This window comes from Anolis sagrei, chromosome 6, assembly GCF_037176765.1.
Source record: "Anolis sagrei isolate rAnoSag1 chromosome 6, rAnoSag1.mat, whole genome shotgun sequence".
In the NCBI taxonomy this organism is placed as follows: domain Eukaryota; kingdom Metazoa; phylum Chordata; class Lepidosauria; order Squamata; family Dactyloidae; genus Anolis; species Anolis sagrei.
The window spans coordinates 95,560,950-95,580,456 of record NC_090026.1 but is presented as its reverse complement, the minus strand read 5'-3'; the positions used below and the strand labels follow the sequence as shown (position 1 = coordinate 95,580,456).

General features: G+C 38.8%; 1 protein-coding gene across 3 annotated transcripts in view; it reads right to left on the bottom strand.

Moving 5' to 3' along the window:
• Nucleotides 1–17,765, bottom strand: part of SNX13 (sorting nexin 13) — an 81,566-nt gene extending 63,801 nt beyond the window's left edge. For 2 of the 3 annotated variants that reach the window (XM_060782139.2, XM_060782141.2), the window contains exon 1: nucleotides 17,497–17,765. In XM_060782139.2, the coding sequence (XP_060638122.1) occupies nucleotides 17,497–17,508 (12 nt within the window). In that variant the 5' untranslated portion in view covers nucleotides 17,509–17,765. The remainder of the gene's footprint in view (nucleotides 1–17,496) is intronic. The other variant, XM_060782140.2, reaches the window with a different exon arrangement.
• Nucleotides 17,766–19,507: the final 1,742 nt, after the last annotated feature.

The following is a 19,507-nucleotide window of genomic DNA, read 5'->3' as shown; positions in this document are numbered from 1 at the left end:
TGTAACAGTGAAGCATCAAGGCAATTGATTTGAAACTTTCTGCCTTTACAAAACTGGATAAACTTGCATATTTCACTGTGAAAGAGTTGATAAATGTCACATATGGATGGATGGTATATTGCAAAGGATCCAGGGCATGTTAAGCTTATGTAGAGCTGAACGTCATTACTAGTTCACACAAAGTACCTTAGAACACAGCCAGCAAGCCATAACAGCTGCATACCTTAGGCATCAGTGAAAAGGGAGTTGGCTGTGAGAACCTGAATAGCAAAGTTTCAAAATATAAACTGGACTACTCTGAAATAGCAGACTGTATATGGCTTACCTTTAAGAAATAAACAGGCAGTTATTTCGACCACTCTTTATATTTATGCAACAGAAAATCACCCAGTTCAGATTTGTGAATGCAAAAAGATGGGCGAGAATCCACTGCTACTAAAACATTCACTACCCAATATGAATTGTTAGAAAACATGTTTATAGATTACAAAATGAGCATGCAGAACAGCATCAGACTGCCTTACTTTCCTATGCTTATTCAACAAAAATATCAGATTCTTATTATGCGTTCATAGAACCATCATATTCATACAGGTTTCTTCCTCCTTCAGCAAGCTTCTGCACTCCTAAAAGAAGTTAACAAAGTATATGCATTCCTAACAATTAAATCTTTGACACCCTTAACATAAAATGTCATAAGAGCCGCAGCAAACTACTGGAAGCGAGAGCGAGCTTGTGCTCGGGCTTGCTCCGAAGCCCCACCTTTTTTCCCCCGAGGCTGCTCTCTCTCTTGCTAGTGTGCCTGTTTTCCCTTGCTAGGGAAGCGATGCGAGTGTACTCTCGCAGTTGGCAGAATTCAACTGTGAGCGTACGCTCGCATCCCTGCCCTCTGCAATGGAAAACAGGCACGCTAGCAAGAAAGAGAGCAGCCTCGGGGGGAAAAAAGGTGGGGCTTTGGAGCAAGCCCGAGTGCAAGCTCGCTTTCGCTTCCTGTAGTTTGCTGCGGCATGAGCGTACGCTCGCAACGCTGCCCTAGCAAAGGGAAATAGGCGGAGAAAGAGGCGGAGCATCGCTCGTGCTGGCACAGTTTGCTCTCGCAAAACCCTAGTTTGCCATGGCTCTAACAGAGGCAGGTATGACACAGAAAGAATAGACAACTTTCTACACCACAATAGTGTTCTAGCAGACCTTTAATTCACAAGTAACAATGTTAAATCAAACAAGGTGAAGTAAGTCTTGCATAAGAAACAAAGTCTTTCAAACTTTCTAAAGACAGCCTGAAACATTCTTTCAAAATGCATCCAAGAATGACGTATGGTTCATCAGTCTTTGCTTTTCTTATGATTTCCAAACTTATAGACCAATGTTTGTGTAATATGCTGGAGGGCAGTCGGGGAGATAGTTTTTCTGTTCACATACTCAATAAGAGATTCTGGACACAGCTGCTGTTTACCTTGCCTGCTGTAGCATTTTATATTGCACAGACATCCTATAGGATAAGCTACAGCTTAGCTCATGTTTTTAGCACATTGTTTACTGGATACACTGCTGCAACCCAACATTTAATCTTTGTGTTTCTCCAGCCCTCTTTACACCTTTCTCCTAAAGTCAATACTGCTAAAAGAAATTGCCCGAGAGAGAGGGTTAGGTTCAGACATAAGAAGACTGTGCAAAATGAAACCTCACTGTTCAGCAAACATTCAATGCTAGAACATAAAATAAACTATAAATATGCATAAACACTAAATTCAATTATCTCCACTTTAAAATCAACTTTTTAAAACCATCTCAGATCAGCCATACCAGATCCGGTCAGAAGGTAAAATTTCCTAATGCTGCCTTATTGAACTGTCCCAAAGACTTGGTCCCACAGCCAAGTTTTAACATCTTTCTGAATGACATGAGGGAGGGGACTGATCTGATCTCACTAGGGAGTGAGTTCCATAGCCGAAGGGCAATCACTGTGAAGGCCCTCTCTCTCGTCTGTGACAAGAGCGGGACCGAGAGCAGGGCCTCCCCAGAAGATGTTAATCTTCATGCACAAAAGCTCCCCTTATACAAAAGCTCACAGATGAAATAGTGAAGATATATTCATTACTTATCTATTTTTACAACCATATTTTGGTTTTAATTACTGGTTTATTTCAAATATATGTCTGGTTTTATTCTTTTTAATTCAGACTTCTTCAGCATCATAATAAACTACTTGATTACTTAAATTACTTCATTTTAAAATGTGTGTTATTACAAGAGGTTTTATATGAAATCCTAAACATAACAACCATAACAACAAGCTAAAATATGCCTGAAAAGGTTTCTCTTATTGGCAAGATAACACTGTTTACACTCTATGCAATGTTGAGAAACAAAAGAACTATAAATAGCATCCAGCAAATTAGATTGTTTGGTGCTTTCCATGGATTTCCATCAGAATAACTAGATTGACAGGGTTTTTTAGTATAATCTTTAACAGCTATGATCATACAAAGAAACTATGTATAGTGGTAATAGCAAAAAGTTGCAGTTCAAAACATTGATACATTGTGTGTAATGTAGACTATCCTTTCCAAAACAAACAAACAAACAAACAAACTCTAGATGAGATACTGTTCTAAAATTAATAAATGATACAAAACTCCTTAAAAGTACTAAAGTAAATTATTAGACTTGTCCCAGTAATCTTTGAAGTATATAAATCCAACTAGGCTGATACTGCAGTTTATTTCATGCAATGTCTCTATGAAGTTATAGTATAGATAAGTTCTTGCCGAGTAATCAACACTCTAGACACCATTATTCTACATGTATAATAGCATTATGTGCAATTCCTCAAAATATAGTTTTCCAAAGTTCTTACAAGCATATGCCTAACTTTGCTCTAAAAATAGCTGAATCATTGGCAGATATTATCAATAACCTGATGTTTGGAAAACACTGTTTACAAGTGCCATTTTCAATAAAATGTTGTGGTGTGAAATATTTCTATTCAGAATTTCAGCCATGCTTTACCCCCTAGAAAACCACATTTTCCATTTCATCAGCATTCCATGATCACTACTAAAACTATACTCAAGTAGAAGTCTAGAAATTTTATTCCAAAAATCAATCCCAAAAAACTGGGTTAACTTATCAAATCACTGTGAGTACTGCACCCTAAATCAGATAGATAGATAGATAGTTAGTGTATGGCTGCTGTAGTCATTATGAAACTCTCAATTATAATTTTAGCAGAAAGACTTAATAACAACTGTTTGTTAACACCACTTGACTATTTTTCCTCTAAAGGAAACAAGAAAGTGAACAAGAGGTATCCAATGAGCTGCATTGATATCATTAACAAATTAAGATTTCTTGGGATTAATGCTTACTTCTTAGAATCTGCTTCTAAGGATAAATGTTTACTTCTTATATTTCCCAATGCATTAAGGAGGAAAGCAATTTAAATCAAGTGTTCATAATATGCTGCATATGAAAGGCGAATTCATACAATACAATCTAGTTTTAAAAATTAAGGCACACAGACTACTATATTGAATGGTTACTTCTAGTTCACAAGTAATGGGAAATTGACATGTTGATCCAAATAGGTGTCAAATCAACAAACCCAAGCTGCCAAAGTGAACATACTTAGGACTACAGCCTGATGCTCAAAAAGTATGCATTTTTATTTGAGAGTCAATACTACTAAGCTCAGGAAATCTTGCTTCTGAGTACACACATTCAGAACTGTATATTTAGCAAAACAAATTAGCTTTGAAAAGAAAAAAAAATTACATGATGCCTGGATAAAGGCAAGCTGAAGATTAAAGCCTTATAAAATGTCCTAGTGCAGCTTTCCAGTGACAATTTAATTCTATTTATCTTACAATGTTTAATTAGTTCAGTTAAATTTCAAACCTAGTTTCTTCAAAATACAGCTATTTGATGCTACAAACTAAGTTTAAGAACTTATAATGCAAATGCCATTTAGAGAGAAAGACGCTTCACATTATACAGCATATTACTTTACACTAAACACTATACCTATGCTTTATATTGTTCAGTAAGCTGTCTGTGATGTATCACCTTCATTGTAGCTAAGTAGCATATTCTTGTAGAAAGCAGCATTATAACATTTTAAGCAGATGAAACTAACATAAAGCCAACTTTGAAATAATTCATGCTAAGGCAAGTAAGAAAACGGGGCTTCAAACGTTTCACTAGGTGTTATGTGAATGGAATCGATCAGAAACCATACACTATATTACCAAAATATTAAATTATTTTACAAAAATTTGTCTAGTTAAGATTTTCCTATGAAGTTACATATGTATCAGACCAGTCATTCAAAATCAGTTTACACTCTGTCAAAATAAGCAAAAGCAAGGATAATAGTTTATTTCAAACACAATTATATGCCTATGAAAGAACAAAGATGTGGCAGTTGCTAGACTTATCAAAGCAAAAAGGATAGCTTGAAGATGTATAATGCCCTAATCCAGTATTTCTCAAACTGTGCTCCTCCAGGTGTTTTGGACTTCAGCTCCCAGAAATCCCAGACAGTTTACCAGCTGTTAAGAATTGTCGAAGCTGAAGTTCAAAGCATCTGGAGAAACTCTACTCTAATCAATTCTAAAATACTGAGACATCACTACACCTAAAATACTGCTTCACATTACTGTCTTGAAAATTGGTACACATAAATCTCAGTTACTTTAGTAAAGCTATCTGAAGAGCAAATTTTGTACATTCTAAACAAAAGCACACTTCCATTGAGTTAAGCAAACATCTGAGTTTAACAAGATATTCCTATTAGAATTCTTAACATTTCAGCTTTTTATAATATAAGTTAATATCATGGTGTGACTTCAGTTCTAATACTTGCAGTTCAAATGTGTAACACTAAAAAGGTTCAATAAAGCAGCAGCAGATAGAAAACAGATCAGTCTCTGAACGCTTTGGACTGGAAATGGGTTTTCACTTCCAATAGCTTAATAGGAACAACAAAAAAACCCCTAAATTGGGTTGTTGGAATCTGGAATCTATAGGAACTCAAAGGTGTGTACTGGCAGCTCATGCCATTGGCTCCATCCCTCAAACAGTATTTTGCACTTGGGTTCTACTGATTGATTTCAGAGTTCCCATAACAATATAACTGTATCTGTATCAAATAAAAACAGAAATCTCCACAAAACTGAGAGTTGTGACTTAGTATTTGTAGTTGTCAGAATATCCTAATCTACAGAACCAGAACTTGGTTGTATAAACTCCTCTAGAGTTATACTGAAAAGAGATTAGCAACTAATCCAATTATTATTAGCAACAATGCTGACTTTGTTGAGATGGTCACTTAATTGCACTGAATGAGAAAAACAACCACTGAACTTGGATTTACATTTCCAAAAATGAACATGATATACATATACTCATATTCTCCCCCCCCCCCCTCCCCCCCTCTCTCTATATATCCTGCTTGCTTTGTCTATTTTACTTCTATTTTCTTTTACCCTACTGAACTTTCTTTTTCTTTCACCACCACCACTTCTGAAACAAGACCAAACACATCAAAAGCATCAGCCCACTAATATATTTAACAGGTTACAACTCTGCCTTCTTATAGTTCTGTGTCACAACATAAACATTATAATACATCTTTAAGGCATCAACATTTTACAAGCCAAGAGAAACTTTAAATCCAATGACAGCCTCCATGAGAAATGCAGAAGTATAACTGGCTTGAAACTAATAGCACAAGATTATTGTGAAGCCCATGCCCTAATTCTAAGTATGTGTCTCTCTGCCTGTGACACTAACAGAGCATGATGTCATACTTAATTTTGGATTAATAGCATTTACATACAATTCTAGCCACATACTTCATAAGTAATAGAAACATTCCATGTATTCGAGTTCAAGATTACACTGCTGAACTAAGCATTTGCATCAGCAGAAGCACATTATGATTTCTTAGGCTAATGAGCCAGTAGTATTTGTGGTTCTCTGAATAGCTGCAATACGTATGGAATTATAGGCATGTTGTTATTCATCTTGTTCTTTATCTTCAACCAACCAGAGCTGGCCATTTGGATGGATGGCTTGATACAAATTAATGGACACAAATGTACTATCATCTCTCACATTATGTTTCTAATTGTGGTAACACCTTCAGGAGGGCTTGACAGTGGAGTCACATGTGAAGACCTAGAGACCAAATAAAAAGATAATGATCCATCACATTTTTACAGTCATGCCTTAAGGTCTGTAATAAAGCATGACTCATTTATGGTTACTACGAGAACACAACTCCCTTGTTAGAATAGCTCCCCGAACTGCCACTCTGTTTCCAAGTTCAATTCAAAATGCTGGTAGTTATTGATGTTATGGAATTTATTTATACCTCACTTTCCCCTCAAAATCAGGATTAAAAGCAGTTTACAAATGAAAATAAATACAGTTACAACAAAACATTAAAATGGAATTAAATTATGTATCACATTTTAAAACTTTTAAATTAAAAATTATATAGTATATAATTGTATATTATATATTACATTTAATATTACAAATAATATTGCAGTATAGTGATATATTAGGGAGCCCCCGGTGGCGCCGTGCTTAAAACGCTGAGCTGCTGAGCTTGTTGACCGAAAGGTCGCAAGTTCCAATTCCGGGGAGCGGCGTGAGCTTCCACTGTCAGTCCCAGCTTCTGCTAACCTAGCAGTTCGAAAACATGCAAATGTGAGTAGATCAATAGGTACTGCTTCTGTGGGAGGGTGACAGCACTCCATGCAGTCATGCCGGCCACATGACCTTGGAGGTGTCTACGGACAACGCCGGCTCTTCGGCTTAGAAATGGAGATGAGCACCACACCCCAGAGTCGGATACGACTGGACTTAATGTCAGGGGACAACCTTTACCTTTTACTATAGTAGTATAATACAATATAGTAAAATATAATTCTAATATTGTGTTATCCTAATAATTATAACATATTGTATGTACACATAATATTGATCATAGTATTGTAATACAATATAATAGTAATAATGCAATATAATAATAGTTATATATTTTATCTTACATGTAATATTACTAATAATATTGAAGTATAATGGTATAGTATAATATAGTAATATATAATGCTAATATTGTGCTATGCTAATAATACAATATACTGAATGTATATATCACTTGTAAGCCGCTCTGAGTCCCCTTCAGGGTGAGAAGGGTGGGATATAAATGTCATAAATAAAAAAATAAAATAAAAACAGTTTGAAATACACAATGAAAAAATATATAAGGCCTTCAAGAACAGCACTTTTACAGGTTATAAACAACAAACTCTATATAGCTCAGGTCTACAATATTTTAAGAACACATAATCCCAAATGAGACTGTTCAAACTAAAATCATCAGAGAAGGTGCTTCTCTTTATCTCATCACTTTCACAGGCACATTTAATGGGAACATGGGAGAGCTCCGTCTCCATGGGTGCTCCTATACTGTGAAGCTCCTTTCTAAACAAGACTAGGATAGCTTCAGCTGTATTTCTTATCTTCAAATTGCTTTGCATTCTAATCTCCAGAAACAGGTGGGGTAGAAATAAAGGGATATATAAATGGATGCTGTTAAATTTCAAACTAAGCTAATCTAGACTGTAATAAATACAAGCAGAAAGACCCACAGTTATGAACTTTCTGTTTTTGTCTTCTAAACACTGGGAATTTCTTACATCTGCACAACTATAATTGCTTTAACTTAAAACCAATGTTAGGCACAGTTTCCTGTGTCTGATCGTTTAAAGAACAGAAACATCTTCTTGGAATAGCAAAAATCACTGACACACATTTTAATCTAGTTTTAATAGATTAAAATGTATGACAAGCTACAGCAAATTATCCTAAAATACTGTTAAATATCACAGTATCTATTAAAAATGAAAGTTATACTATTTAAATATAATCTACCTGTACATGTTTAATATAGTCCTGAATGCTGTTAGTAGGGCCTAACTACAGTAGACATATTGAAAATTGTTAAATGGTGAGTTAATATTTATGTAAATTCAATTGGTTTAATTTAAACTAATTGGGGGTACCAACAGTATTCAGACTTTAACTGATCTTATGTTAAAAATCAAAATTCTTAAGAGTTGTATAGCCATGAACACAGATTAAAAGTATGGAGGTCTGTATGTGATGGCGCGCTTCAAATTGAAAAACATCATCCCTTTTTAGGCTGCCAAGAACCCTATCCAGAGTATCTCCATCCATCTCTCCAAAATCATACACAATTATTAGTTAATAACCAGAATAATCTAGGAGTTGGCAGATTCTCAAGATATAACTACATTCAGTACTCTATTTACACACGGAAAAAACTGCATCAATTTTAAGACCATTGGCCACATTTTATTTCCCTTCAAATTTAAATTACAAGTATTGAGGAAATGTAAACCCAAATATGTCAAACACAATTCCAGCATTACTGCAAGTGTACAAAGAAGACAATTGTAGAATGACTTAAAACAGAACTTATACCAAGAAAACTATCCGTCACTTCCTTCTGAAAGTACAAGCCTGTTTAAAATATCAAGGTAAACATCCTCTCCTCTATTCTGTTTACAAGTCTGTGCAAGATTAACTTCACAAGTTAAATGAGAGGAAAGGAAATATTACAATCTATAGGAAGTTAAAATACAACTTCTTACTAGTTAATTTTGTTGTGACTGATATAGCCAGGATGTGCAGACAATCTGACTTATTTTGACAACACAGTTTATCTCTGATCAAGATGGCTAAACTGCAAAGATGTATACTTCTACTGAAGATGAAATTGTAATTGTAACTGATATCAAAACCCAACAATATGATGAAAACAACAGCAAAAGGGGAACAGCACTATTCATTTTGCTATAATGGATATACAGGGTGAGGCAGCATAACTTCCTTTTTAAAATGCGCGCCATTCAGTCGGATGAAAACGTAGCAAAGCGCTAGTGGTCTCATTCGAGAGGTGGGAGTATAAAGTTTTGTCCTGACACAGTTCAGTTGCCATCATTCGTTGGAACAGTGAGTAGCATGCTTTTGCCGTTGAGGCCTACTTTTCGACCGGATTTGGAGTGGCTGGCCCGATCTCCCAATTTGGCCCCTTGTGATTTTTTTCTATGGGGTTTTTTGAAATCCCATGTTTATGTGAACCGTCCAAGGACCCTACAAGATTTGAAGGCAAACATCCAGGAAGAAATTGCCAACATAACGCCTGCTATGCTGGCAAGAGTCATGACAAACGCCAGAAATTGGTTTACTTGGTGTAAGGAGAATGGAGAATGGGGGACATCACCTACCTAATTTGATCTTCAAAACTATGTAAAACAAAACTTTAGGTATGTGCCTACATTATAAAAAAATCTGATACATACAATGGGTTTTATTAAGTTTTGAAAAAAGGAAGTTATGCTGCCTCACCCTGTATTTAAGCCATTCATAGCTTGCTTTCAAATTTTGTGGCAGGCTTCAACTCACTCTGCAATGTGTTTCCCTAATTCTCCTACTCCTTAACCTCATTAATAAAAAATGAACAAAATAGCTCCATTTGTTATGCAGACTGATAATTATAAATTACAATGGATGTTTGCTTCCTTTTCTCCTTTTCCTTCTTTGGAAACTTTTAAACAGAGACTGGATGGCCATCTGTCGAGGGTGCTTTGAATGCAATTGTCCTGCTTCTTGACAGGGAGTTGTACTGGATGACCCACAAGGTCTCTTCCAACTCTATGATTCTATGATTTACGGGGAAAAAACTAGATTAAAACAGGTGGCAGTTTCTCTTTGATAGTTTTCTCTTAATATCAAGAAGAAACGTTCTTCCTATATTATTTCAATGAATAAACTTTAAATTATTTTTAATCTGAACCTTATGCTATAATATTGAGAACTACTAATCTATAGCAAACTGAGCCCATACCATTTCTGTGAGAGTAGTAACGATACAACCGACTGCTATGGTGATTTGTCTATGGTAAATTTCCAGCTGCTTACTAGTATTTTCGTGATTGTGTTTAATATTCTGGCTGTACCCAGACTTACCTATGCTTATAGTAGACACATTGAAATTAATAACACTCAATCACGGTCTACTTGTCCAACTGGTGAGGAGCTAACACAAAGTCAAACACAAAGACAAACAAACCAGTGGACCCATTGCTAGCAAACCTGCATTGTGCTGTGCCTAGAAAACAAAACAAGAGGAGACACACTGAATGTGCAAATGGATTTGATTTTGAACATTTCAGACTACATTATTACTTTAATAATCTTTAATAGGAATAACTTTATAGAAAGTTGTGATTTAGATGAATGGTGTTATGAATTAATTAACAGTATCTATCTAATAAACAGTAATACTCATTTTCACATTTGGTTCATTTAACGCAAGGGTCCTCAAACTTTTTAAACAGAGGTCCAGGTCAGAGTCCCTCAAACTGTTGGAGAGCTGGATTATAATTTGAAAAAAAAACATGAATGAATTCCTATGCATGCTGCACATACCTTATTTGTAGTGCAAAAAAACACCTAAAAACAATACAATAATTAAAATGAACAATTTTAACAAATATAAAATTAGTATTTCAATGGAAAGTGTGGGCCTGCTTTTGGCTGATGAGATAGAATTGTTGCTGTTGTTATTGTGTGCTTGCAAGTCATTTCAGACTTAGGTTGACCCTGAGTGAGGGCTGGGTAAATGACCCTCGGGCCTTAGTTTGAGGACCCCTGATTTAACCCATATGTAAGGATAGTTTTTTATGCCTCAATCAAAACAGCGACAGTCCATACTGGGGCATCAGAAAGATTTTGACTAACTTGGATTCCATGAAGTCATTATTCCAAGTCTTGGAATAATGAAGAGAAGTACCAAAGCTATAACAGAGTAGTATAGTGTTGGACTAGGACTTTAGAAACCAGGGTTTGAATTCTTGGTCAGCCAAGGAAACCACTGGGTGATCTTGGGCAAGCCACTATCTTAGCCTCAGAGAAAGGCAAACCTCAGCTGAACCAATCTTGCCAATAAAACCTCATGTTAGGGTCAGAAATGACATGAAGATATGCAAAAATAACAACAACAGCCTATTATTCATTATGCTTCAATAAAATAGGTACCACTAAATCACTTACACAATGCCTGTTTTCACTTATTTTATCAATGTACACTTAAATATACTTTTTTAAAATGCTAACATTTTCACAAATCTAGATCACAGCAAAAAAACACACACAAACTAAACAACAAGCATCCATCAGTATGTACAGCACAATCCAATAATCACAAAATAGTGATACCTTTATTGGGCCAACTAAAATGAACAAAATACTTTGTGCTAGCTTTTGAAGCTTCAATGGTTTCTTCACAGGCTAAGATACTAAAAACCACACAGGAGAAGGAAAGTTATAATGCTGTAGCTACGGGCCTACATTTTGTCTTAGATGTCACTTCTTTTGTCATTAAAGATTGTTTGAGGAAATTCTCGATACAGGCAGAGGCCACTCCCCTTCCTGGCCATGAAAGGACTGGGACAAAGGGCAATGAAACATAGGCAATCAAATTTCAAAGCCATTAGCAGAAGTGTATATATTCACTGTTCTCTGAGAGTTCTGAATAGCTAAGTTTCAATAGGCAACAGAATGGGATGGGAACAGTTTACCTGAATGAAAGCAGGATCACCTGACACAGTATACTTTGCCCTATGATGTCACACCACTGAAGTTAAATAGGGCTGCTACAAGAAAAACTTTTTTCATGTTAATACCCTAGCTGTGGAATAGCTTCCCTATACAAGTTCACCTGGCATATACATTGCTGATGTTTTGGTGCTAAGAACAACTTTTTAATTATATGAAGATTTTGTGGACTGCCCAGTGAACTTTAGGCACTTTGTTGTGCAGAAATATAATAAATATATAACTAAAATAAGCACTGACCACATGGACACAAAATGATAATACAATCTCTGGAATTCTGGCTAATTGGGAACCAGCTTGATGTGATCACATAGAGAGAGATCTGTTCCAAATTTTCTCCTTTCTTCCACTCTAACTACTAAACAACCCAGAAAGAAAGATTGATATTTTAACTAGAGGATCATCTCTGGTTAAAATCTCAATGAGAGACCACCAGTGAATACCAGGCACTGTAAGATGTCCTGCAGAGTAATAAACTTGTAAAACCACCTGTGAGCATGTCTAAGAACATCCTATGAAATTTATGAGGTCACCACAATTTGACAGGCAACTTAAAGACAAAAAAATACACTGACTTGTTGAAAGAGATGAACTAGATATCCCAATAAGGTAAGGTAGCAGTCATGGTAGGCAGGTATCATAATGATAGAGTAACTTGTCTTCACAAACTAGTAGAGTTAATTCATGACATGCTAGAATGCCAAAGAAATCTTACTTGTGGATTTAGAGTGAGTGTGAATGCCACTGAGTCGAAGCTGTAAACTGCTAAGTTCACAATAAGAATATAATGCCATTTCCTTCAAATGTAATTATGTATTTCAAATAATATCCCAGGTAAAAGGTTAATGCAGAAGCTGTATTTCACTGCTGCTCATTTTCAAGACATCAGTACACAAATATTAGCTGAGTGCATGCTGTACAAGGCAACTCGGTCTCCAACTCTTACATTGGTAGAAATCTATTAGTACCACCCTGTACCTTTGAATCCTGACACAAAAGCAACTTCAAAACAAGTATTTCATTACTTGTAATAGTATGCTGCTAAATTCTCCACTTCCTGTAAGAACAAGTGAATTTTAGGTCATCTTGCAGCACAAACAGGAAACACTGGTAGAATCTATGTTTTGCAGTAGAGATTGTGTGCATGAATCTTCCACAAATTAACCAGGTGTGGCTTTAAAGAAGCCATTATCTTCCTGAGTCAGCACATCTACAATGTGAAGATACACATACTGATCTTACCCTTGTGAGAATCTATCAAGATTATGTAAGTGGAAAAGCACTCAAATAATTCAAAACACTGTCTAAATAATATTTTATTATCATTCTTCTTGCTTAAAACTTGTTCTATATTGAGTTGATATGAATAATTCATTTGTATCATCTCTGCTATTAAAAGAACACACAAGTTTCCAAATTAAAATAAAGCTTCCCATGCTGACAGGAAGCACAAATACCATTTTTATAAACTTTCCTGTTTCAAAGATTGGGGATGCAGCAACACCGAAGCATTACAAAGTTAACTTGAAATCCATTTAGTTACTTGCCCAAGACAAATAAAAATTAAAAGGCCATACTGAGTGAGACTAAAGACATATTAGACCCAACATTCTGTTCATACTGTGGCCAATCAGTTCCCAGTTGCTACGATATTTTGTGGCAGTGGTTCTATGTGCCCTAAATTGCCCACCATTTGACTTCAACGACTCTCAGTTCCAGAATTATGAAAATACAAAAAATGCATTTTCAAATTCATTCTTCATCCAATCTATTATTTTGTGCTGTATCTTTTTGTCATTGGTTATATTTTAAATACTTTTTACACTCTTTTAATTCAGTTTGATCACTTTAACAGAATATAGTTGCTTTTTCACTACTATATTTTCAGATGTATTCTTTTAATGTATTTTTCAGACTGCCTTAGGTACTGAATTATGAATGTATAGAAAATAAATATAATGTCTCTCTTTACTTCTATGTTTAATTCTACTTTAATGATTGTATGTTCTCTAGGTTCTAAATTATAATTTGTATTGCTTTTGCTGTTTGATGCTTTGGGTCTCTTTTTAGAGAGATAAAGTGGAATACTAATACTACGACCTATTGTTATTATTGCCTTTTTCTAAGTGCCTTTTTTCTAAGTGCCATATGCCGCAATCTTTCATAGTGTAACTACTCCAGTCTCTTGGTTAATTTGGTGACCCTTTTATTTCACTTTTTCCAGATCAATAACATTTTGTAGGTGCCATGATCAGAACTGTAGAAAATGAGGTCACACCAAAGATTTCGTTAAAGCCAGTACTGTCAGTTTTCATTCAATGCCTTTTCACTATGATGCATGTGGAATTTTATAGCAGCTGTAAACTTTGTTGACATTTTCACTGATCTCTTGCCCCATTACTAAGATCCTTTCCTTGGTAAATTTCTATCAGCTCAGTTTCCCCAGTGTGTATTGTGAAATTGAGAATTTTATCCAATACATGTCCTTTGCTTATATTTACCATGTTAATGTCTTTTCCCACATCAAAAAAATCCCTCTGGTGCTCTTTTCAATCTGTCTGTTGTCCCCACTACTTAAATTCACATCACCAGGAAGCTTGCACACCTCAGTTTACTTCAACTCCAGAGCATACAAACGAATGATTAACAGTCAATGAGATGCCATGCAATCAGGATGTTGCATTTTTATCACTACTGTCTTTATTTAAATGAATTTCAAATTCCAGGGTAAAGAAAAATTACTGCTAAAGACTCCACAGAGCTTCTGCAACACCAGTGGCTCAATAGTATACAGCTGTTCAATTTGTTTAGTACGTTCCGGACCAATACTTTTAAGATGAGGGTGGTGTAGTAATTTAAACACTGAACTGTGACTCTGCAGACTATGATTACAGTTCTCACTCAGTCATGGCTACCCACTGGCTGACCTTAAGCAAATCACATACCTTCAGCTTCAGAAGAAGGCAAAGGCAGAACACATCTTGCCAAGAAAACTCTGTGAAATGGTCACCATAAGTACAAAATGACTTGAAGACACACAACAATAACTAGTAAATAATTTCAGTGGAAACCTGACTCATCACAAGGCATTTCACATATACAATACAAGCTTCCATTTATAAATCCAGAGCGTACACAGCAAAGAATTAACAGCACCATGATCAACTGTGTGTAGTTTAAAAGTCTTCAAACACTATTCTTAAAAAAGAAAAATAGTTTTCACACATTAACTTGGTACCACACAGCAATCACTTTTTATTCCAAAAGAATATCCCTGGCACTCAACCAAGAACTCAGCGTACAAACTATGAAATCAATCACTCCGACTGGCTGAGAAAGTACCAAACTTAAAGGAAAATCAGAGAATGACAACAATGTGCTCACTTTTTTCCCCTTCTGGCCAATCACACTCCCAGTTCTAAAGACACACCCCAAGGAAACTTCGGGACAGTTTTTTGGATCCCTCATCACCCTCTGTAAATGGTCGGTAAGGACAACATCCACACAATTGGTCCCTGCCTGTCTAGCTGCATATTCGCATGCTAGAAACTGAGGCTGCTAAAGGAAACTGCTGAAGGATATACACAACGAAGCTTCAGGCTATGCATCTCTTTCACTTCGTGACTAAAGCTGCCTCAGTGGTCATTCTGAAAATGGAGGGACTTGGGGTCTACACGGCAGAATGAATGCTGTCTGACACCCCAACTGATGTTCATCAGTGGAACTCTCTGCCCTGCAGTATGGTGAAGATCCTTCTTTGGGGGCTTTTAAACAGAGGCTGGGTGGTCATCTGTCAGGGGTACTTAGAATGCGATTTTCCTGCTTCTTGGCAGGGAGTTGGACTGGATAGCCCACAAGATCTCATCCAACTATGATTCTATGGTTCCAACACTATGAAATCACTGCAGTTTTATCGTTTTACAAGCCATATTCTGCCAAAAAGTGCCGATATCTCACCAAACTACACCTCCCATGATTCTATAGCAGTTAAAGTGATGTCAAACTGGATTCATTCTATAGTGTGGAGCAGGCATGGGCAATCTCGGCCCTCCAGATGTTTAGGACATCAACTTCCACAATTCCTAACAGCCTACCGGTTGGTAGAAATTGTAGAAGTTGAAGTCCAAAACACCTGGAGAGCTTAAGTTTGCCCATGCCTGGTGTAGAGAAACAATGCAGGCGTCTAATCCCTGCCCTGTCATGGACCTTGTGGGCAAGTCACACTTTCTCAGCCTCAGAGGAGAGCAAGCAAAGCATGGTTTGCATGAACAAACCATGCAAAGAAAGCCCTGTGATGGGCAGGAAAGGGCTCACAGCAGCAGCAATGAGGCCAAAAAGTCTGGATTGCACATGGCCAAACTTTGGCCCTCCAGGTGTTTTGAATTTCAACTCCCACAATTCCTGACAGACAACCAGCTGTTAGGAATTGTGGGAGTTAAAGTCCAAAACACACGGAGGGCCGAAGTTTGCCCATGCCTGGGCTGGATGAACTTCTGGTCTATCTCTCTCACATACAGAATGCACCTAACAAGGTAAAATTCATACAATTTGGCACCAATTGCACTGCCATGGCTCAGTGCTAGAGAACCACCCACAATTCCTACCAGCCTGTTAGGACTTATGGGAGTTAAAGTCCAAAACACCTGGAGGGCCAAAGTTTGCCCATATGCCTGGGCTGGATGAACTTCTGGTCTTTCTCTCTCACACACACACAATGCATATAACGTAAAATTCATACTATTTGGCACCAATTGCGCTGCCATGGCTCAGTGCTAGAGAACCACCCACAATTCCTACCAGCCTGTTAGGACTTATGGGAGTTAAAGTCCAAAACACTTGGAGGGCCGAAATTTGCCCATGCCTGGGCTGGATGAACTTTTAATCTTTCTCTCTCACATACAGAATGCATGTAATGTAAAATTCATACTATTTGGCACCAATTGCACTGCCATGGCTCAGTGCTAGAGAACCACCCACAATTCCTACCAGCCTGTTAGGGATTGTGGGAGTTAAAGTCCAAAACATCTGGAGGGCCAAAGTTTGCCCATGCATGGGCTGGATGAACTTTTAATCTTTCTCTCTCACATACAGAATGCATGTAACGTAAAATTCATACAATTTGGCACCAATTTCACTGCCATGGCTCAGTACTAGAGAACCACCCACAATTCCTACCAGCCTGTTAGGGATTGTGGGAGTTAAAGTCCAAAACATCTGGAGGGCCAAAGTTTGCCCATGCATGGGCTGGATGAACTTCTGATCTTTCTCACTCACATACAGAATGCACATAACAACGTAAAATTCATACAATTTGGCACCAATTGCACTGCCGTGGCTCAGTGTTAGAGAACTAGGGATAAACTGGAGAGTAACTAGATGGAAAGTGGTGTCAAACTGCGTTCATCCTACAATGCAGATGCGCCCTAGGAATGAAACCTGGCCTTATATTTTGGACTCAAAAAGAGATCTAGCGGAGCAGGCCTTCTATCCTCTTGGGCAGGCCTTCGCTTGATCAGACTGACATCTTCAGCAAAGGCAAAGCGAGAGAGAGACCTTCTCAAGCCAGAGAGAGAGAGAGACCTTTCGCCATGGCAACTTGGCGCAGGTAATAACATACGGCTTGAGGGAGGTCTGGCTTAGATGAGGATGCCCAAGGAGTGAAGGGAGGGAGAGAGGGAGCCTCAGAGGACGGAGACCTCCCCTCACGAGCCCCTCGCCCCTCCAACCTCCCTCCGTCTTTTCCTCCTCTTCTTCTTCCTTGGGGCGGCCTCTTCTTACCTCCGCTAACATTATTGACTCGCGGTGGAAGCCTCCGGCTCTAGCCCCGCCGCATGGCGTTATCGCGGCCCGGAGCCGCAGGCCGCGAAGGGAGACCGGGCCCGCCGCCTGTCAGCCTGCCCGCCTGCCTTCCTTCCTTCCCCTCAGCGGCACCTTCTTCTTCCTCCCGCCGCCGCCGCCTCCGCAGGTCGGTCAGGAGAGGCGGCCATCTTGAGGAGGCTGCGTGAGGCGCCGCCCAGGCCTCTCCGCCCGGCCCCGCCTTCGAGGCCTTCAAGGCCTCCTCCCTCCCTCCTTCCCTCCCGGGTTAATCCCGCCCTTCGCAGAGAGAAAGGGGCGTGCCGTGCGTGTCGAGGAAAAGGAGAGAGAACCCAATCACCACAAGTCGCCGCGGCTTCCAGAGCGGTGCTTCCGCTCTAAATCCCTTGGAATCCTGGGATTTGGAGTTTGAGGAGAAAGGCTTTCATACGCTCCGCTAGGGAAGTCCTAGGCCTCACTGAACTACAAACCCCAGAAGCACACAAAAGGCAGGCATAGGATTTAAAGTGGCACAATGTACTCCAGGCATAGGCACGCTTCGGCCTTCCCTCCAGGGGATTTGGACTTCAACTCCCACAATTCCTAACAGCCGGTAGGCTGTTAGGAATTGTGGGAGTTGAAGTCCAAAACCCCTGGAGGGACCGGCTATTAGGAATTGTGGGAGTTGAAGTCCAAAACCCCTGGAGGGACCGGCTGTTAGGAATTGTGGGAGTTGAAGTCCAAAACCCTTGGAGGGACCGGCTGTTAGGAATTGTGGGAGTTGACGTCCAAAACCCCTGGAGGGACCGGCTATTAGGAATTGTGGGAGTTGAAGTCCAAAACCCCTGGAGGGACCGGCTATTAGGAATTGTGGGAGTTGAAGTCCAAAACCCCTGGAGGGACCAGCTATTAGGAATTGTGGGAGTTGAAGTCCAAAACCCCTGGAGGGACCGGCTATTAGGAATTGTGGGAGTTGAAGTCCAAAACCCCTGGAGGGACCGGCTATTAGGAATTGTGGGAGTTGAAGTCCAAAACCCCTGGAGGGACCGGCTGTTAGGAATTGTGGGAGTTGAAGTCCAAAACCCCTGGAGGGACCGGCTATTAGGAATTGTGGGAGTTGAAGTCCAAAACCCCTGGAGGGACCGGCTGTTAGGAATTGTGGGAGTTGAAGTCCAAAACACCTAGAGCAGTGGTTCTCAGCCTGGGATCCCCAGATGTTTTTGGCCTACAACTCCCAGAAATCCCAGCCAGTTTACCAGCTGTTAGGATTTCTGGGAGTTGAAGGCCAAAAACATCTGGGGACCCCAGGTTGAGAACCACTGACCTAGAGGGAAGGCCGAAGTGTGCTTATGCCTGCTCAACACTATAGAGTGAATCCAGTTTGACACCACTTTAACCTTTATGGAATTCCTAATAGACACTGACTGTTAGGAATTGTGGGAGGTGAAGTCCAAAACACCTGGAAGCCCGAGATTGCCCAGGCCTGCTCAACACTATAGAGTGACTAGGTTCTTGTGGTTTTTTTCGGGCTATAGGGCCATGTTCTAGAGGCATTTCTCCTGACGTTTCGCCTGCATCTATGGCAAGCATCCTCAGTGATTCCAGCCATGAAAGCCTTCGACAATACACTATAGAGTTAATCAGGTTTGACACCACTTTAACTGTTATGGAATTCCTAATAGTCACAAGATTGTTAGGAATTGTGGGCGTTGAAGTCCAACACACCTGTCGGGCCGAGATTTCCCATTCCTTCTTAACACTATAGAATGAATCCAGTTTGATACCACTTTAACTGCTATGGAATTCCTAATAGCCACAAGATTGTTAGGAATTGTGGGAGTTGAAGTCCAAAATACCTGGAGGGAAGGCTGAAGTGTGCCTGCCTGCTCAACGCTATAGAGTGAATCCAGTTTGACACCAATTTAACTGCTATGGAATTCCTAATAGCCACAAGATTGTAAGGAATTGTGGGAGTTAAAAGTCCAAAACCCCTGGA